The 21,481-nt window shown below is 47.9% G+C and overlaps 1 protein-coding gene across 1 annotated transcript in view; it reads left to right on the top strand.

Annotated features, from left to right (window-relative positions):
- The first annotated feature begins 17,422 nt into the window (after positions 1–17,422).
- Positions 17,423–21,481, top strand: part of PKDCC (protein kinase domain containing, cytoplasmic) — a 29,049-nt gene continuing 24,990 nt past the window's right edge. Inside the window, exon 1 of the mRNA XM_034060970.1 lies at positions 17,423–18,061. Coding sequence (XP_033916861.1) covers positions 17,423–18,061 — 639 coding nt within the window. The remainder of the gene's footprint in view (positions 18,062–21,481) is intronic.

The following is a 21,481-nucleotide window of genomic DNA, read 5'->3' on the forward strand; positions in this document are numbered from 1 at the left end:
GGGTTACTCTGACAGAGCCTCCTGCCCTGGATGGACAATGCTGTTTGTATCCTTCACAACACTGATAAACACTTGCAGTGCTACTGAAATGCTTCTTGGCCTCAGATCAGTGTTTCTGTAGGGCTGTGGGAGATGGTGAGTTTCTGTCCTGCTGCTTTCAGCAACCCACTGCTGATCTGAGCTGCCAGGGTCCATCCCTATGGGATTCATCCCCAAACAAAGGATGTCTTGGGCCCCAGTTCCTCCCTGACCACCATGCTGTTCTTCCCTTGTTCCTGCACCTTCCTAGAAGGAGTGCTGCCAATTGGAGGGGAAAAGAAGAGAGAAAGCCTTTCACTTGCTTATCCTGCTGGTCCCAGTAAGCCCATCAAGAAAGGTGCTCCCTGTCCTGATGCTGCTGGGGACCTTAGCCTTGTGCTGGGTGAGCATGGATCCCAGGAGGTTGGAAATAGCTCAAAAATGGGGCAAAAAGCATCCGAGCAGTGTCTCATCCCATCCACAGACCATTGATTACAGAGGAGGTCTGGATGAGCAGCTTGTATTAGACACCTGATGTGCCAGTGACTAAGGTGGAGGCAGAGGAATCCCCTCTTCCAGTCCTTTGTGAGTGCCAATGTGCACCAGTCTCATTGGGGCTACCAAGTAAGCCAGCAGCAAATCAGTTTTGTGAGGATCCATGCAGAAATTCCACGTCTTCCTTACTAATAAACACCATCAACTACTTCATGTGCCAGATCCTGCCACCATGGGACTGTCATCTGGAACCTCCCCAGCCCAGCTCCCATGTCTGATAGATCCAATTCCCCTCTGTCTCCTGTCTGTTTGGTTCTTACTTTCAGTTGTGCTCTTCTATACCTGTGTCATGAAGGATCAAACGTGAGTTATAATGTTAATAGTAGGTTTTATTAGTAAATAAATCATTTCAGGAGGATGCAACTGGTTAGCATAGCTTACTGTTTCCATCAGGAACAGTATGATATATAGTATGGATAGCTATATATATATACACACACTTTCCCTCAAGCCAAGAGGTGATTTAATGAAGTGGCTCCTCTAAGGGTTGGCTTACACTTAATTCCAACCAAGAAATTATTGCCATCAGGGTGAATTTAATACAATATCAAGGTTTTGACCAGGTTTTACGGCTCAAGTGCAACCTTTCTCCAACACCCTGTCGTTATAGCGCTGGGTCACAAGGCACTTCATTTGGCAGAGCTCTCAAGTGCAGTATTTCTTTCTTCTACCTGCTTTTCTTCCTAACGTCCCCATCTTGTGTTTCTGAAACCTTCCCATTAAATGGGAAAAGAAAATCCTTCAGGACATGGGCAACACTGGACATATTCCTGACAGTTGCACAAGGAACTGAAGCACAGGAACAGAAGCTCTTACATGTTGGCAGCATTCACTAAACTGCCTCCCTTTAATAACTGACTGACATAACTTCCCGACTTTCTATTCCTTTACAGATGCCTCTCTCTTGGCTGTATAGGTCAGCTTTGGGGAGGTGAAGAGCGTGCATCCAGGCACATCAATACTTGCCAGAGGGATTAAGGTGGCTGTACCTTTCTTTCCCTCTCTCCTAAATCAGCCCTGCTCAGCCCAGCCATAGGCAGGCTCACACACTGGGAAGGGAAAGGAGCCTCTGAGCGTGATGAGGACAGACTTCAGCAAGGGCCTATTGTGATAGGATGAGGGGTGATGGGTTTAAATGAAGAGAGATTCAGGCCAAATGAGTGGATAAAGTCCTTTACACTGAGGGTAGTGAAACCCTGGCACAGGCTTCCCAGAGAGGTACTGGATGCTCCATCCCTGGAGATATTGCAGGCCAGGTTGGATGTGGTTCTGGTCAGCCTGATCTAGATGAAGATATCCCTGCTCATTGCAGGGGGTTGGAACTGGATGAGGTTTGAAGGTCCCTTCCAACCCAAACTGTTCTGTGATCCTATGATGTTGCTGTGCGGTTGCCAGCACTGCATTTGCTCCAGGGCTGCATCCTTTTCTGAGCCCCACTGACTCTGGGAGGGAAGAAACGTGCCCTTTGCAACTTACATACCTATAGCCTGTGGCTCGCATGCTGCCCTGTCAGTTTGGGGTAAATCTGTAGTACTTCAGGGTTTGGAGCGCTGTAAGCTGAAGCAGAAGTTTGCCCCTAGTAAAAGCACCGCTGTTTGACAGGGCTCTGTGCTTGTTTAACGTAACAACTGCACTGGTTTTCTAACAACAACTTTAAATGCCATTCATCAATAAATCCATTGGGCTGCTTGGCTTGTATTACATGCCACTGATTAACTACCATTAAATTAGCAGTTAGTGTAATCAGATATAAACATTCCGTTGTGGCTAAGCTGTTAAGCATTTTTCCCCCTTTTACAATTGAGTGTAACACATGTCGGCACGAGACAGGCTCAGTAATTTCACATTACTGCAGCTAAATTATGTTTGTGGGCTCCAGAAACGCTTCTGGTGCTACCAGGCTCGTAAACACCTACCTGGCAAGGAAAAGCTACTACTTCTGCCCCAGAGCGTTCGGGGTTTAACGGGATTCAGTACAGTGAAGTTACTACATAAATATGTGCATGGGCTATAGAGGTTGATAGGAGGAGCTGAGAATGTGATTTGCTGTTTGCCACTGATTTCCACCCTGGCTCCCACTATTGATTGGTGTAAATCAGCATCCGAGTCATACAGGAAAGGTACCTACCTAGGTGTTTGTGCTTTGAAAGGAGAGGGGTGTGACTCTGTGGGTTTCAGCTTTGAGAACTCCAGGCTGTCATAGTCAGAAGTGGATTTTGGTTTCTCAAAAGGAGCCATTTCATAGGTATTGATCTGTAGAGCAGAATTAACTGCATTTATTTTATAGGTAGCTCTGCATCTTCTCCATTGTAGGCATTTTTGTAACTCAGAGAGGAAATACACAGCTGCAGGAGTACTCCCAAACCACTTCCTTAGACACCTGTGCAATAGAGAACATAATGAAATTGCCACTTGCAATTGCTTATCAGTGCCAATATTAACCCGCAGAAAGCTCTCAACCAGCAGAACTGTTCCCATCATAGCCTTGTGTTCCTTCACCTTGCAAGAAGGCAGCAAGAACTGGCAGCACACCCAGAAGATAAATCAATCAGAAAGGCAAGATGGGGGAAGAAATGAATAAGAATGCAAAACTTTGTGGATATAGAAGCTTCTTTGTTTAACAGGTGGTTAAGGAACTGGGGGAAGAGCTTTCTGGGAATGCCTTTTTTTGCCCTTTGGTCAAAATGTAGCTCTTTACTCAAAAGGTTCTTAATATACAGATTTTTCTTGAGCCTGTTTTGTTCTTACCCTGTTTCCCTATTCAAAGCACCCTAAAATGGCACTTAAAGATGTGGTTTAGTGGTGAACTTGGCAGTGTTAGGTTTACAGTTGGACTCAATGGTTTTAAAGGTCTTTTCCAACCTAAGTAGTTCTATGATTGTAAGATGGATAAACTTCACTTCAGACAAAATAAAAACAAGCTGTGGAACAGACTTCTTTCAGTGTTTAGCTGGTGGGGTTTGGTCTGTATTAAAGTAGATGATGTTTTATCATTTAGATATCACTGTCTTGGCTTTCAGATGCTGATATGCTTTAGAGAATATACTTGCACATAATTACAGGTGAACATTAGCACCAACACACATTGGTCTAAAGAGCTTGTGAGCTGGAAATTTCACTTCTAGGTCTGGTGCTTGAACATTCCCTTGTCTCTTTAAAAGCCCTGGGATATTTGGAGCATTGGATCCAAATGGTTGGGAGTTTATCCATTTTAAGTTATTCTTCATTTTAGCTGTGCTGTTTGGCAACACTCTGGATTGTTACACTCTGCTAACGCGCTGCCATTTGCACTCATGGAAACCTGTAGCTCCTCCAGCTATGCTCAATTGGCTTTCCTGAGTTGTCAGCTTTGAAATGGGCAAGCGTGAGGATTCGGTGTTGTCTTGCATTACAGCTGACAACTTGGGACACTTATAATACAAATTACTTGGGTTTCCCAAACCTAACATTAGGCCACTCTTCAAAATGTGTTCTCCTTCACTCTATGAGAGAGAGGAATGTCTATGGCTGCTCGAGGTATTTCTTCAGGGGTGTAAACCTGTAGAAACTGGATTAGTTTGTTGACTCCCTCAATTAACTTTAATCTAATATCCTGCCTATTTAAATCAGTGTAAACATTGGTGTATAGGGTTAAGGGAAAGAGCTGAACTGAAAAAGATTTATTTAAGGATTAGTGTAGTAGCTAAATTAGAATTAAATCCAGGAAGTAAACATCCCAGCAATGCGAGTTGTGGGAAACAAGAGACCACAGCAAAGATTGAAACAATAATGTGCCACCATGGGAAGAGAAGGGAAGAAGGGGAGAAACAAGTAAATCAAGCATTACTGTACAAATAAGACTCTAAGCCTATTACTGCCACACAGGTTGTGGGGAAACTCCTAATTAAATGCAATAGAAAGAAACTTTTATCCTTTTCATCTCACTCCTCTGTTTGCTCGGTTGGATTATACTGCGGACTGGAATACCCACAGCAATTAGAATAAAGGGATAGAATCCCTGAAGGTACACAAATTAACCCATCTGCTGGCACCAGATGTGCTGCAACATCCAGTGAGGTTTGTTAGGGACTTCAGATGAGGAAACAAGCACAAAACCCAGCTTCACACTCTGATAGGCAGCACTGGGGACCAGATTTGCCCAGCACATAAATGCATGAATGGTTTGTCAGCCTTAGCAGAGGTTTTCCCTCTGTTCCCTGCAGCAGTTGATATGGGCTGTGTCTGTAATCCTGCTGTCAGTGCCCCCTGCAAGACAATGTGCAGCAGCCCAAGACTACATCAGTGATCCTGAGCTGGCATAGGGATTCCAATGCAGAGCCCAGCTCTACATTCCCTGACAGCTTTAGGACAACTGCAGGCAGTTTCTTTCCAGGTATTGATCTGATCAACTCCTCCTGAGTCAGTGACCAAAACCCAGACAAAAGTCTAGCCTGGGGTAATACAGCTCAAGGCCACTGTGGCTGATGAAGCTATCAATCAGATAAGGGCTTGTTCACACAGCAAATATATCTTCAACTGGTTTTCTTCTTGCACACCCTATGGCCTTAGCAAATGTTTCCTAATATTTTGCCATCAATCCTTATTGGGAGAAAACTTTGCCCATCACCATAGGAGCTGGGGCCTGGTGTTAAATGAGGCTTTCCTCACCAGGAGCCAATGCAGCAACAATTCACTGTGAGCACATAAGAAGCCCGATGAGGGCTTGGAGCCGCAGGCACCCATGCAGGCAGAGCTGAGAGCACAGAACATGCACATTGCTTCCCAGCCACGTATAGAACTCATTTTTTACCTTGTTTTGGCAGTTTCTTTGTGCTTTGTGCCTCTAAAAAGCTGAAATGATCCAGCAAGCTTGTTCCAAAGGAAAATATCTGCATTTCAGCTCCTATGAGCTATTGTCTTGTAAAATCAGACAACTCAGTATTTGGTCTTTCTGACTAAAGCAGCCCTAATGGCAACTGAGTTGATATCAGTTCATTTTCAGAGCAGGTCTTTGGACAGGGTCAGCAGGGAAAAAGCTGATTTACTCGTGATGCCTTCCTGCCCATTGCGTTAATCCTGCATATATTAAAGAATCAAATCTGAGTAGCTGTTTCCTCCCCCTATTTAAATACATTCAACTGCTCAGCTTCTGGTTTCCCCCCCGAGCTCCACACCGGCCAGCCCTGTGTGTGGAACAGTCAGCAAGCACGTTTCAGCCACTGTGGGGTATTAATGCAGAAAGCCAAAGCCGGGTCGGTTCTCCTTGGTCCTCTTACTGGCTATAGAGTTTCACAGGCTGGGATATTAGTAAATATTTATGTTTAATTACTTTCACTTAAGCAAAACAACCGCAGCCAAGAAAACTACAGAGCAATTTAATGGGTTTTAACTTGCCACATTAAACTGCCTTCTTAAAAATAATGAATTATATGAAGTCATCCGGTTTCAGACTCTCTTAAAGAGGTAATTTAATTCAAATACGGCTGCATATTACTAGCTTCAGTGTCTGAAAACATTTATAGTGCCAGGGACTGTTCCATTGCCCCGAGTTATTCTGCAGCCTGACAGACAATAACAAGCTAAGCGTGCTGTGATTTGGTGTCACTGACAGATGCAATTGCTGGGTCCATGGCTCCAGGCAAGAAGCGCTGCGTGAGTGTGTTGGAGTGTCCTGTTCTGTAAGGCAGCCTGGGTTAAAACAAAACCAGGACAGTGGATATGGCATTAGATGCTCTGCAGCACTTTTCCTCCAGGAAACAGCCTACAAAAGAGCTGGTTCCCTCTGGGTCACAGCTACAGTGTGCAGTGGTTAGGTTCTGTTGTGTGTCCTTTGGTCCATTGTTGCAGTATAATATAAAGACACTTCTGTTCTCTGGCAGTTCTGTTCTATGTAGAGCTCATTCACAGGGAAAAGAAGGGGAACATTGGGTTATCTATGCAACTCTTTTTCTCTGACAGGTAAGGAACTAAGAAACAAATACCTGTGCTCTTCTACTTAGGGATGCCCAACTGCTGAGCTATGTGTAGGATTAGGAACATCCATCAGGATAATTTCTTCCTCACGAGACAAATTGTTATCACAGGTTTGAGTTTGGCAGTTAAGACCCAGAAGGTCTCGCCACAAAGGCTGTAAAACTTTGTGAGGCTTTCAGTATCCTTTAAATGGTGGTCCCTTAAAGTAATTGCATACTCTAAAGCTCCTTATGGGGCTTAAGGGCTTTATTTGCCTAGGACGATTGCACACCTTGTGAAAAAGCTGTAATCCAAATCCCAGGCTTGGTTCTGCCAACTTTCCAGATGTTGACTGCTAAGTACATAGCCTGCATGTGTGTCTGTCAACATGTTAGTCAGAAGATGCATGGGGAGAGTTGCTGTATTCTTGATGTTTCTTCAGAGATGTGCAACCCACCTTTGTGGCTTTGCTCATGTATGAAAAGCACGTGTAATGAATGCAGAACTGAGGAAAGTGCTGCAAGTGTAATGAACAGTCCGTGCATAAAGACAGTGCTGTCACACTTCAGCTGTTCACCACGATTAGCTTTGAAGATACTACTTTGTCAGCTTTTGAATAGGACTGTGGGCACAGACAGCATGCAGTGGAACTGGCTTTGACTTCAAGGGCTTATGGAGTCCCAGTGAAATCACGGGATGAGGTTTCTTGGCTCTGTTTTCCAGTTGTCTCCTAGTTCAGGTACCTTTTCCCATCAGTTAAATACTTACCTGAGAACACATTCATTCCCCTTGATTCATACTTCAGGCTTGAAGGAATCCCATGCATTTCAAGCTGACTGACTGAAAGGTAAACCACTGATCCATGCTTGTATGGGTAACAATATCAGCTTTTGGACCATTTAAAATCCTGCAAGCTCACTTCACGTAATAGCAAAAGGTTTCTTTTCAGTAACAGACAATAACAGGGATAGGGACTGTCTGCTCCAAGGGGTCACACAGCATCTTGGTGAATGGAACCGTAAGCTTGCAGGCTCTTCACTTCCATTCACATCCAGCTAGCTCTGACTGCTAATTCATTATGTGCTTCAAGTTTTACTCTTATAATACAAAAGTCACCCCTGGGAGAACATTGCTGAACGTGCTTGATGCATGTATGACCCCTTCTTTAATGTAAGCCACGTATAAAGTTGCTTAGGTGTTCTTCCAGAAGACTTCTGATAGGATTAAAAGTGAACATGGAGCAATGGAGAAAAAATATTCATTAGAAGGGATTACATTTAAACCTTTCAAGATGACTGATACGTTTTTCCTTTCAACTCCAACTTGAGTGAGCTGTTGAATGGAGTTCAGAGATTATTTCTTGTCAGGACCCATAAAAAACTAAACTAAGGGATTTAAGCATGCTGGGCATGAAATTTTCATTGCTTTCTATGGTGCACTTTAACTATGCCTGAAAAGCAGTATTCATTGCTCAGAGTACTTAGCCATCTTCTAGGAGAACCAATTTCATTTCAGCTCATGGTCAGTAATCAGTCTGGAAATGAAACCATTAATTTTAATGCAGTAAGTGCATGTATACATTAAAGTTTATTGCTTTGCTTGAATTTAAAAGGGCAGTTTCAAGGCAGTGTAAAGCTGCAGGTGCCTGCACTTTACTGTTCACCTCTTCCGAAGGGAGAACGCAGCTAGTCCTGCATATCACTGGAATAAGTTTCAGTGCTGCATGACACTGAAATAAGCTGGGAGGGTTTCAGGAGGCTTTAGATCAAGCTTTTGGACTATACCATTTATGTGAGGATGCTCTCACCTAAAGATACATCACCTCTAAAGCACACAACAGAGTTGACGGGGTCTTGCCATTGCAATCAGTAACGACACAGATTTCATGAGTCCTGAAACTTGCTACCCAGGCTTGATAAATGTAAAGATCTATTGAGCCAACTATAAATGCATTAAAAAAGCATAATAATAAGAGCACAACTGAAGCCAAGAGTATTTCCACTTTTTCAAAGGCTTCCAAACATTTTATATTCCATAAGATCATAGGCAGAGTCAAGGCATTACATTTCAAGTTAAGGTCAGGTATTCAGCTGTAACTTTGGATGTATGGGTTGGAATCAAACACAATATTTTCACATTACTTGAGTTTAGTCTTTCTTTGTGTTTTTATGTTCCTGTTCAAAAGAAAGGAAATCCCTGATACCAAGACAAGTAAGCTGTGTTCCGAGCCAATAAATCCTCAGGGAATTTGAAGCAGGTAGATTGTAAGAGGCCCTTTTAGGAGTCTGAAAAGCAATGGGTGACATTAGAAGGATCTTAATGAGAGTTGCAGGTGCTCAGCTTTGAGGACGAGGTCATTTCCCGTGTGTTGGCACAATGACAAAGATGGAGATTGAATGGTTCTTCTAATTCACAACTCGGTAATACATACTGCTTAACTGGAAACGGCTGAAAGGATGCCTTTGGAATGCTCTGGGTGCCCCAACACATCCTAAACTCTGCAGCCAAGTCTCAGCATCATTAGAATGATAGATGCAAATAAGGATAGCACCACTGGAGTGCTGAGATGTTGCTCAGCCTTCTAGGAAAGCTCGATTTTGGCAACATGTCCAGCTGTAGGCCAGGCCTAAAACAACCTCTAAAATCACCTAAACTTCCTTGATTGTCTCTTGGTCACTGTTTGTAGCCACAGATAAATGATTCCACACAAATTCCCTCAAATAAACATGCAAATAAGAGCAATCATTTACATTTCAAATGGATCATCATTAAGGTTTCAAGCTGTCAATAGGAGCAGCACAGGGAAATGTTATTATTAGACCTAAAAGTGATCAAGGACATGGGTGAGAAGAAAGGCTAATATCAGGGGATCTGTAATCTGTTCCTAGCCAGCTTTTCATTCTGCTTAGCAAACATGAATGATTTGGAGCGTTGAATGAAGGAGCCAGCTACAGAACCTGCACCATGCATTTGAGCTACAGCTGGCTGGAACACTATATGCCTGAAGGCAACATTTTGGAGTTCAAAGGTAAACATTTGGCTTTTTATAGGGAAAATTAGTTGTACAGTGCTTTTGATTTAGTATACTGCTCCCCAGCCCAGCTTCTCATTGGAATGGATTAGAACATAACCCTATTTCCACTGACTGACAGTATGCAGTTTCATAGAGAGGCACATGCTTGCTAGTAAACATCAGTCCTCTGGGCCAGATCTAGAAGACAGAGGTCAGAATGTCCATAACTTCATATGTTTCAAGGCACCCTAAAGACTTCCTCTTACCTCCCCATGCAAATTGCTTACAGCCTGCTCCAACGAGGAGCTTCCCATTAGGGCTTTGACCATGGCTCTAAACTGATAAACCTCTCCCTGGAAACTTCCCCTGGTGAACCTCAATGTAATATTTTATTGTCTTTGAGCCTAAGTGTATGTACAGGGATCCTTCCTGGGGAAAACAGGCAGTAAATAACACTGAGCAAGGAGGGATCTCTACTTGGAACCTGATGAAGGAGCGAGGGTGGCATTTTGTACTTCTTGATGCTGCATTAAAGGGGTAAAGGGAGCTGTTTGATGCTGCAAAGCTGTCATGTAGCATTTGCATGTGATTTCAGGCATTGCAGGATGGCCTGCTTAGGTTTGTATTTCTTGCCGTTGTGGGGCTTAAAAGGGAGGAAAGCCCATGCTGCACAGTGAGGTACTGGGAACCATGTGTTCCAGGGTACAGAAAGATATGTTATGATTCTTATCTTTGTGAGACTGTGAGAAAATAGTTCTTTGTCCTCAAACTCATTAAAAAGTTATTTAATAAAGAACTTGAAACCATTATCAATATTTACAAAAGGAATGCTTGAGAGCTGAGTTATGTGTTTGGAAAGTCACCGAAGGCTCCGTGCGTTGAAGCAACAATATACGTGATAGGAAGTCGAGCTGACATTTCCCAAATATAAAAACCAGATGATGGAAGGTTTAATTCCTATGACTCGGAGCAGTAGCTCAGAGCCTGCTAAGCTCTCAGGAATACTTTCAGCCCGTCGGGGTGCTCCAGGAATATAAAATTCCCATCATTTCTGGAAAGCCCATGGCAGGGGGTTGGAACTGAATGGTCCAGCCTTATTCAGAGCAATAGCACTCAAAAATAAGCAGTGCTGAAGAAGGTTAGGATCAGGACCAAAAGTGCTAAGCATCATATTAGGCAGTGATAACTCCAGCCCAGGGCATGAGCCCTGCACAAGCACAGTGATGCCCTATTGCCCATGTAGTTAGGGAGGTATATTTACATCTGGAGGGGCTGGAACTGGATGATCTTAAGGTCCTTTCCAACCCAAACCGTTCTGTGAGTCTATGAAACATTGTCATCTAGGGTCCAACCACCCACCCAAATGTTCCATTAGCAAAAGCAGTTATGGGAGATGTTCATCCACACGATGTGTGAAAAGCCTGAACTGTTTCTGACTGCAGATCCTGAAGTGCTTTTAAACACTGGTGGGTTTGGGTTTGTTTCTACATGGTGCAGTTGTTATTCTGTGCATGATGCGGTGTTGATGCTGTGCTTTTTCAGTATGAGCATACTTCAGTGCTGTCAGAGCTTTATATTTCTATACTATAGCAACAGCTGATTTAAAGATATTCAGGCAAAAGACAAAGAAAAGGTCACCTTTTCTTTTTCATTTTTAATTACATTCCAAGGACTTTATATCTGTACTTTAGAGCCTTGAAAATGGTCCAAGAGGAATGAAGAGATGGCAACAGGGTCACTGCATTCACCAGTATCACAGCCAGAGGTGGGAGCCTAACCACCAAGTACGTTAGTTTCCCTGGAATTCTCCAACTCAGTGAGCATTCAGTCAATATGCTAAGGCTGAGCTTTAAGCAGTAGTTGGATGAGGTCTAATCCATCCATCTGGAAACAGCCTGTGTATCGCCGAGAATACATGCGGAGGGGGCTGCTCATGTGTCCCATGTGTTTGCTTTTATTTGATTGTGCATTTGGGTGGGAAAGGGAAAGAGGAAATTCCCTGACATTTTCACATGCCTTTTATTTTAAAGTGACCCTGAGAAACAATTCAAACACTTTGTCTGGTCAAATGAGAGGCTGGGAAGCAACCTGATGTCTTTCCTGGGCACAATACTGTGTTCCCACTACTGCAATTAGGCTGCCAGCATCCTTGGAGGGAGATACCATGGGCACAGGAATGAATTGCAGATCCAGGTCTTCCTCTTTGCCAGGTCTTTGTGAACTGGTAGACAGCAAGAATTCATCTTCTGAGTACCAAATACTCTGCTCCTGTCCCTTCCCATTGCTCTATGATAAGTAAGATTCAGACAACCTCCTCCTCTACTTCTCCACTCTGGCCCTTGTGTTTCTGTCCGGATCTTAATGCAAAACTGTTTAAGCCCTCTAAAAACCCTACTACTGCTGTGAGGGATTTTATGGCCTGGCAGAACATTCACATCAGTATCTCCTGCAGTTGTATATAAATCTCACAGCTCCTAAAGGCTTCAAGACTATGGAAACACAGCAATGAACATACAAACACTGGCGGTGATTGATTAGGCCTGGATTAACAAAGTGCCAGCCTTTGCTAATTGCCATGGGAGTCAGGAGGAAAGGAGCAGCTCCTTCCAGGGCTCTGCCTCAGTGGTTTGAAGTCAGATACTTGAGCTTTAGTCTTACTTGATTTAATCCTGCGGCTGCCCAAAGCCACAGATAGTCCCAGGTTCTGGCTTATCCCAGTTCCCCAGGACAAGCTCCAAACCCTTTGCTTTGTATGGCACTTCCGGAGAAATGGGATGGTGCTAATGGTAAAATGCACCAAATTTCAACCATCAATCCCAAGGCATTCAGTGACCCTCACCATGTATGACTGCATACTATGCTCATGTAGCATCATGCTTCTTGCAAGTGTTACTGCGATGGTGCCTGAGCATTTTTTTCCTTCCAGTTCCCTTTGGGAACAGAGCCCTCTGTGAGCAGTACCAACACCCCACTTCTACTGTGGGGTCCTGGCAATGGGCACATGGGGCTTTTCTAATGTAATATTAATCGTCAGATGAAAGAGGGGATTTAAAAACCATTTCTTTTGTGTCTGGTACTTCAAATGACTTTACAAGTCCTATCAAGAGGGTTTTAAAAGATCTTTCCTTGTGAGTTGCTTTCTTTTCCAGAATAGTATCCTTGGAAATGACCCACTGGGTAAAAAGCAAACCAATAATAAACCCTTGTGAAAGAAACAGCTGGTTTAATTGCCATGAATGTCATTACCTTGGAAAGCCATCACAGCCTGCCCTGTGTTTGGGTGGCACCACGGAGAAAGCAGAACAGCTGGAACACAGGACTGGCAGCAGTGAGATCGCACAAAGATCCCATCCAGGCTGCTGGTAAGTACATTTGTCTGTGTACCCTGCTCACATAAAGAGCTTGCAATGTGAATTCAGGCCTGTGCCAGGTTGTGATGCTACAGTTCACATCAGTGTGGTCCAGCACCCAGGAGGTTACACTCTTAGACCAAGCAGGCTTGAGGCTTGTTGGCTGCTGCGTCACCCTCATCACACCAAACACCTCATTTCTGAACAGCCTGCGAGAGGTGACGTGGATGGAGCCTCTGGTGTGTCCCTAGGGAAGGGTCAGTCAGGGAACACACACTGCCTGTTCTCAACAGCTACTGGAGGAGCTGTTGGGGTTACTGGTCCAGCTCAGTCGCCCCTCCAGGCACAGTGAACCAGGGGAGCAATGGGAAGGAGTGAAAAAAGCACTTGAGATGCTTGGAAACATCTGCCCGTCCTCTGCTTGCCTCTATCCCCACCTTTGTTGAGACGTGGGGCAGGCCCACGTGCCAGGAGCGCTGCTGTAGGGTCGGAAGGGGCTTTCCAAGCTGCCCTCATCCTCCTGCACATGGTCCTGCCATTTTATTAAGTTCTCCTGAAGCTGCTCCCGACCCAGGCTAAGTACTTTTCTATTGACATCAACTTTTGCCACTTCACTATTCACCCCCAGGTTATTAATACAGCATTAAACAATATTGGTCTGAGTCCTGCTCTCTAGGGCACCTCATTATTAATCTCTTTCCCTACTAGAATTGCCCATTTATTCTATACCCATTTATAACCAGATTTTAATCCGTGACAGGACTTTACCTCGCACTTTGCGGTCACCAAGTTTCCTTAACGGTTTCTTGTATGGGTGTTTATCAAAAGGCTTTTGAATGTCCAAATAAATTACATCCTCTGGTTGTTCTTTACCCTCTATTTTATTAACTCTTAAGAGTGTAACAGGTCTGACTGGTAAGATTTATTCTCCTAGCGGCTACATTGCTATTTTTCCCCTTTGCTTGAGACTTGATATTTCCCTGCAGATTGTAAAGTATTTAGAGCAGTGACCCTCTGAATCTTGTGGCTTGAAGCTGCACCAGATGTGTTGTCCATGTTCAATTAAAAAGAGAAGGGAATGGAATATATGGCTTCCTCAGGTATTCCTTGTAATGAAGGTAGGCTAATGATGTAAAATCACCACTTACAGATGCTGAACTCACACAAACATTGCAAGCATCATCACAGCTCACAAACGGAATCCCAAAGGCACAGCGCCCCATTGTCTCTTCCCAAGCTTCCTAACCCCACAGTTCATTTTCCCCTCTGGCAAAGCACAGAGCACCTCAGGTAGAGGCTCTTTTCCTTTCTTTGTGCAGCGCCTGTGCTGGGAGGTTTTTGCTGGCTCTGCTAGTGACCATTTATTTTGGACTCACACCACACATCCAGGGTTTCATGATGTATTTTTGCTCCAGCCAGAACTAATACAATTGGCTGCATCTCAGCTTTGCTTCCAAAAATACAAGGGAGTGGATTTCCGGAGAGAAAGGAAGAAACAACATGAAATAAAGAGATTTCTGTTTCAAGTAGAAAGCACTACAAAGGGTTTGCCACCTAAGAAAACTTACAGAAGGATACACATCCCCAAGGATGCAGCTTTCCACCCTGCCCTTAAAGCTGACAAGCCCTTGGCAAAGCAGGGAGGACATGGAAGAAGCCCTCAGTATAAAGGCATGCAGGACGTGGACTTGCATTTCCAAGGGACTTCTGGCCTCCCAGCTGAGGCTGGTTTTTCCAACTGAAGCTCTCCTTCCACACAAGCAGCCAGAAATGGTGGCCAGGAATTCAACACATTATGAAGTCCTTGCAAGAGAGAATTAACTCCTAAGTGTCAACGGGAATGATGTGAGTGTACAATGCTTCTGGAGGAGGAAACCTTTGCCAGCAGAAGCTCTGAAGGATTCCAGCCCTCATTCCAGTTGTGGTTTTTAAGTGAGATCTTGAAGATACCCACACTTGAAAATGTGGGGCTTCTTTTTGGGGGCCTGGACTCAAAATGCCTTGAGACCAAGGGTGGGATTTGCTTGAAGATGCCTGTTTGTGGGTGTCAAACCAGGGATGGTTGAGCTTAGCTTGGAAAAAGTCGACTCCATAGACAGCAATGCTCAAGAGCAGAGAGGGACAGGAGCACAGGCCTTTGAGGTTGGATCTGGATGTAACTCTCAAACCTCTCTTCCCCTTTGCCCATTCCTGAACCACAAACCTCCAGGACGGCCGTGTCTCCTGCAGCAACAAACCGATTTCCCTGAGGAGCAGTCAGTATATTGCCACGATCTTAATCTTATTTAGCTCTGTAGCATGGTTCTCATTTCTCCCGTGTTTGATCCCTCAGCGTTAGGAATATTGATAGAAATAGGGACTGCGAAGATCAAATAAAGAGCAGCCCTCACTCCCCGCGCCGTGATTCAGCTTTTCCAGAGATAAAAGGCTCACATGTGAGCGCAAGCGTTAGCAAGGGCTGTAATGCTTTCAGCGCACCGTCCTGCTGCGGGGCCATACACCGTCTGCTCCTAAAGCTCCTTTACCGGTGCTCACAATAGGCTTTTTAACCCCGTTTCCACGCTGTTTGCTGCCGGCCGCAGTTCGCTGTTGACTTTAACCGGTAGCTCTGTTTGTGCACCCGTGTTGGTTTTGCGGGCTGGAATCCCCCCCTTCCTTCTATCCACCACCGTGCCCGGCCGAGCCGAGCCGGGCCGGGCCGCCCTAATCAGTGGCAGACCTGGGCACGGGGTAATTAGAAACATGGAAGGGGCTTTTCTGTCTCTTGCAATCTGTCTCTCGACATCAAAGCGCTCGGCGCAAGTCGTCCTGCAGAGGTCGGCTCCCGTATCTAAATGAGTGATGTATTTCATGGTATCTGTCGGGAGGGATATAATGAAGAAAACCGGCTTTGTGATGGGGCATGATGTGAAAAGCAGGTGGCCCATTAATGGCTTGCGGGAGCATCTGGTTTGCAGTCCGGTTGTGTGATTTCACCTGCGAGTTAAGGGGACCGGTGGCGTTAATATTGCCGGGGGGGGAGCAGGAGGGGCTCAGTACCGGCGGAGGGCTGGTGCATTCAGATCTGACAGCCTCACAGAGGGAAGGCAGTGAGAACCTCCCGTCGCCTGCGCAGGTATATGGGGGGGGGTCCAAACAGGGTGGGCTGCAGGCGCCCCAGTATCTTTGGAAACACATTTCATACCCTTAGGATCCCACTTATTTGGGAAAATGGTATATCTACATGTATTATATATATTATATATAATAGGTATAACCTGGCCTCAAACCCATCATCCTCTACACCCCTGAAATCCTAAGGGCTGCTCGAGAAGTCCGCGTCGGAGCTGCCCTGGCACGGCTGAAAAGTGCAACGTTCCTCCGCCAGGTAAGGACAGAAACGATGGGGGGGACGGGACACGGGACACGACACCACCCCAAAACCCCCCAAACCCAACTCCCCCCCCCGCCCCAACACACACGCTGGGGGCCGAAAAGGATTTAGTTTTCCTTTTTTATCCCTATATTTTATTTTCTCTCTTTAAAAATAATATTTTTAATTTTCCTCTTTTTCTCTTTCCCCATATATTTTTCTTCTCTTATCCCTTTTTTCTCTCCCCCCCCCCTTTTTTGTCTGTCCGATGTGTATTCCCTCAGTGCCTTATTGGAAACGCTTTCCCACTCCATTGTGGTGATTGTTGCCTCGCCTGGCTCTTCACGGCTCTTCCCTTGCCGATGGCCCTTTCTCCCTGGCAGTTCGCGGCCTGATTGTGTTTGTTAATTAGTTGCTAACAGCATCGTAATGCGGCCTTGATGGATAACCATGTCATTAGCACTCACCCCTGCAATTCACATCTCCAACAGGGCAGGGGCTACCCCATGCCGAGGCCGTGATTTGTGGCTGCAGTCTCGTGTGGGTGACACACACCCCGAGCCCCCCCTTCCGCACAGCCCCGCATCCCGGCTCTCCTCCGCGTCCGCGTGGAGATGGGAAAGGAGATGGGAAAAAGGCATCTCCCCCTTCCCCTCCTTTGTGTGGCTCTGTGGGTACGGGACTGTTAGTGCTCCCTCCGTTCCTCTTTCCCTTCTCCCCCCACCCCATTCCCTAAGGACAAGGGCATCCACACACCGCACCCGCGCATCTTCCGCTCCGCCCGGGGCCGATCCCTCCGCCCCACTCCGCTCCGCCCCGTCGGGGGGCTCGGCTGAGCCTGGGAGATGTAGTCCCGGCTCCAGGGCTCGCCGGCGGCCGCGGAGGGGGACTACGTTTCCCAGGCCCCCCTGCTGCTCAACAGGGCTGTCAATCAGTGCGCGTCGGCGGGGGCAGCGAGCCGGGGATCCCCCCCGCCCTCCTCCGGGTCCCGCTAATAATAAGTGCTTCAGAGGCTTAAAGCAGGGAGGCAAGTGTCATGCGGGAGCGCCGCAAGGAGCTGCGCTCCGGCTGAGCGCCAGGCTCCGCTCTGCCGCCGGCACAGCCCGGAGGAGGGATACGGAGACCGAGAAACCCCCCTCGGAGCTGGTTCCCGAGGCAGGGGCGAGAGAAGAGGAGCCCGAGAGGCTGGGGAAGCCCACGGCGATGCGGCGCAGGAAGACGGCGGTGGCGGCCGGCTGCTGCCTCGCCTTCCTCCTGGGTACCCTCCTCAACGTCCTCTTCGTCCCCGGCTCCGAGCACCCTCCGCCGCCCCACGAAGGGGCACCCCCATCCCCGCCCGGAGCCCCCTTCTCCCCACCGGAGGAGGACGGCGGCGGTCGGGCCGCTCTGGAGCGGCAGATCCGGGAGCGCTACGAGGAGGTGCTGCGCTACCGGCAGCACCGAGCGGGGCGGCGGCCGCTGCGGCCCCGGGACCGGCGCTTGATGGACCTGGCTCCGCCGCGCACGTCGGCGGAGCAGCCGGGGCCGCGGGGCCGAGCGGTGGGGCCCAGGGCAAGCGGCTCGGCCGAGCTGTCGCTGGAGCCGCCGCTGTTGGGCTGCAGGGACATCCGTAATGTCAGCGGTGTGCAGTACCTGGGCTCCGGGTACACCAAGGCGGTGTATAAGGCGGTGCTCAACCGGACTCTGGCCGTGGCGTTGAAGGCGGTGGATTTCGGTGGGCACGACATCGCTCGCTGCGTGCGGCAGTTCTCCGCCCTCGGGGACTGCTACCGCCTGGCCGCCTACAAGATCGTCAAGGAGATGATCCTGCTGCAGCGGCTGCGCCACGACAACGTCCTGCAGGTACGCGGGTCCTGCGCGGCCGCGCAGGGTGGGTTGCGCTGGGTTTGCGCCGGGTTTGCGCCGTGGTCCTGGCCCCGCAGCTGTAAACCTGCCGGTGCTACGGGAGCAGGGTGCGGAGGGGCTCGGGGCTCCTCTGCGGGCAGGGAGTGACCCTCCGTTCTCCGTTGTGGGGCTGCAGGGCAGGCTGGAGGCGCATCGATGGGCGCTTTCCGCCCCAAGCAGTGGGGCTCACCCCCCGTCGCTCTGGAGAGGTGCGGGCTGCGGCGCTTCCATCACCGGCATCCCTCGGCTCCGCCCGGCCAGAACTGACACCGAGGTGGGGAGAAGAGGGCGAAGGAAGGGCTGAGGAAGGGACTTGGAGGCCCAGCAGCACTCCCCACATGTGGGGGACTGGATGTGGCCGGTTTGGATGCGGGCTCCCCCGGAAGGAGGGTGGCGAGGGCTCCTGACGGCTTCGTGCGGGGTGCCCGGAGCCCTGGCACACGGCTCGGCCCATGGGGCAGCCGGGTGGTGATGGCTTGGTTAGTCAGAGCACCGCGGCACTGTGACACATCAGCGGGAACCTCAACGGGTCCATTTGGATGTAAATGCTGCTATGGAAATTCCTCTTGCGTTTCGCATAGCGTGAGCGTTGCAGTGGAATAAAAAATGAACGTTAGACCAGACGGTCTCACAGTAGGTGCTTTTTGAACTGAATCGAGTGAAGGAGTTTTGTGTTTCTTAAGCAGCTGCAGCGGGAGCGAGTACCAGCTCCCCCACGAGAACTTCAGATCCCACCGATCAAAGCTCTCGAGTTTCATATAGTGTTCAAAGAAGGTGTAGTTGTGATTTATCCTCGACGAGAAAATAGATGTTAACCTTCCTCCCTTCTTCCTTTCCTTCAATTCCTCCTGTCCGCCAGGTCTAACTATAACCCGTACATCTAGGATAGCACAAAAAGCTCCCAGGAGCTGTATTAGTTACTCCTGTGTTGCTGCCCTAGTTTGGGAGAGCCGAGCTTGGGTGCAGCCATCGTTAGTGATCGAGTTGACAGCAGGAAACACACTCTCCGCTTGGAAACGCTCAGGGGGATTTTGTTCTTATGTATTTTCCCCTCCAAGACTGTTTTTCTTGCTCGGCGGAAGGGAATTGGTCGGGTTGGGCTTGGAGCGTTGTAAAGTCGCGGCTCACTCTGTTAGGCACAGGCGCTTCTGCCCCGTGTGTGGTTCTGTGCTCTGGAAAGATGCCTGTGGATGAAGCAGGATGGAGAGGGGGGCATTGTGAGGGGTCTCGGGGTGTACCCCTGTTCGTGAGCTCAGGTGGACCCTAGAATGGGGAGCGAAGGGAAATGGGGTGTTCCTCGGTGAGGAGGGTAGCTGGGGAAACGCTCTCGTGGGCAAACCGCCGCGTGTTATCAGCGTTTCGTGTCCACCCCATTGAAAAAGAGATTACATTTAAATCAGAAACGCGTTTTCAGCTTCTTTACCCTTCTTTCACCCTTCTTTAATGCGTTTCACTCCAGAGGCGAGGTCGCTGCGCCTTGGGTGAGGGCTGGACCGTGGGTAGGACATTACCTTGAAAGGAGGCTGTAAAAATGGACCTGCCAGGCTTTATGCAGGCACAGTCGGGCGGCGGTGCGGGCAGGAATGGGGCTGGAAGCGTAAAACCAGTGCAGAAAACGGGCACCAGCGAGCAGCTTGGCGTTTATTATGTCTCTGTTAAAACAGCAAAGGGGACAGGGTCTATGGGCATCACGACTGATTTTAGCTTGTTTTATAAGCTGGCCAAGGGCATGGAAATCGTTGTCCAGAGCTTGCTGCCGAGGCAATCAAAAAGCCAACATCTCCCATCTTCAGGCTTTTGATAGGCACTTTCGAAGGGGCAGCAGGACCCAAGGGCACGACACAGCGAAGGCTTTTCCTGCCTTTGCTTCTTACCTCTTTTTAGCTCCTTACCCCCTCCCTGCAGCCCTCTGCATACCCAAATACGAGTCGGCTGCTATAAATAGCTGGAGGGACATGACACCCTCCTGCCACCGTGCTCAGGGCCGGGAGGGGAAAGCAGTCCGGGTACCAGGGCACGGATGCCCTGTCCCCCTCCTGCCCGGCCGTGCTGGGGCATCCCCGGCCATGGGCTATTCGGGGTGAGCACCTTCATGGGATTCTGTTGCTGGAAAGAAGAGTTCCGAGTCGGTTGAGCCCTGCGAACGGGGGTTTTCCTGTAAATCTCTGGCAGCTGACAGCCTGAAGTGTAGTTTGTAAGATAACAGACTTGTTCTTTACTGTCTCAGCAGTTCCCATTCTGGCCTGTCTCTTGTCAAAATCAGCTTTCCTTTTTCTTTTTCTAAGTCATCCTTTTTGAAGACTCGATTATTGTACAATATAGGATGGGGGGGAAAGCTCTTTCCAGAAAGTACCACTGCCTTCAGACAACATGTTGACATATCCACCATCCCCTCTGCCTGGGGAAGGAGCCAGATGTGTCAGCTGCGGCAGATGTGGAGAATCAAGTCAAGAGAAACATGGAAAGCCAGCAAGAGGGAGAATGGTTTCACATCAGCCGAGCCGAAGGCAGCTTGCATTTCCCAATTGCTTTTCTGTGCTCTGCCCATCATTCTTATGGCCACCAAAGTGCCAGTGCTAGGCCATTGTCCCCATGGTCTGGGGCAGGCCCAGGCTCACTGGGGGCTCTGAGAGGCTCCCTGGTGTGATAGCAGAGGGCAGGTGCAGCCTGCAGTGGAGATGGATTTGCTTTGGAGAGGGGAAGGGAAGGGGAGTTCATTAAAGTTGATTTTATAATGAAGGGCACTAAGGAAGAGGGGAAACTGGGTCACTGATTTATTGTAAAAGAGGGTTTAGCAGCCTGCTAATTGCTTTGCAGTCGCTCTGTGCCAAATGAGGTGCTTGATCTCTTCCCTGTTCTCTGTGCTGAGGTTTCTTTCCTTGCAAGGTTCAAATGGTGCTGTCTGAATCGTGGCTTTCTGCACATTTCGGTGGGGATGATGGTTTAGTGCGTGCTTTAATTCCTCCCTGCCTGTATTTGAGGAAGAGAAGAAAATCAGACCATTTGCAGTTAATTCCAAACAAGGAGCACGATTGTAAAGACACAAAGGCGATGTTTGATTCACTCTAATAACGTAATTATAGCCCTGGAGTATCAGAATGAAGGGCGCTGCTATTCTTCCTTCCTTTGCATTGCTGAAGAGAAGGGAGGGGAGGTTTGAAACTGCAGATGTTGGGAGAAGTGCAAGCTTCTTTCTGTGGCAGCTCTTCCTTTATCAGCCCTTCTGTGAGCTCGCAATGATTCAGTTTAGCATTGAGCTAAAGCACACAAACGAAACACTGAGATGACATTGTGTTTAAAGAAGTCACCAAGTTAGGATGCCAACGCAGTTTCTGTCTGAATCGGCTCAGTTTTAGTGTATTTGTTACCGATTTGTTG

This window comes from Melopsittacus undulatus, chromosome 3 (assembly GCF_012275295.1).
Source record: "Melopsittacus undulatus isolate bMelUnd1 chromosome 3, bMelUnd1.mat.Z, whole genome shotgun sequence".
Lineage (NCBI taxonomy): Eukaryota > Metazoa > Chordata > Aves > Psittaciformes > Psittaculidae > Melopsittacus > Melopsittacus undulatus.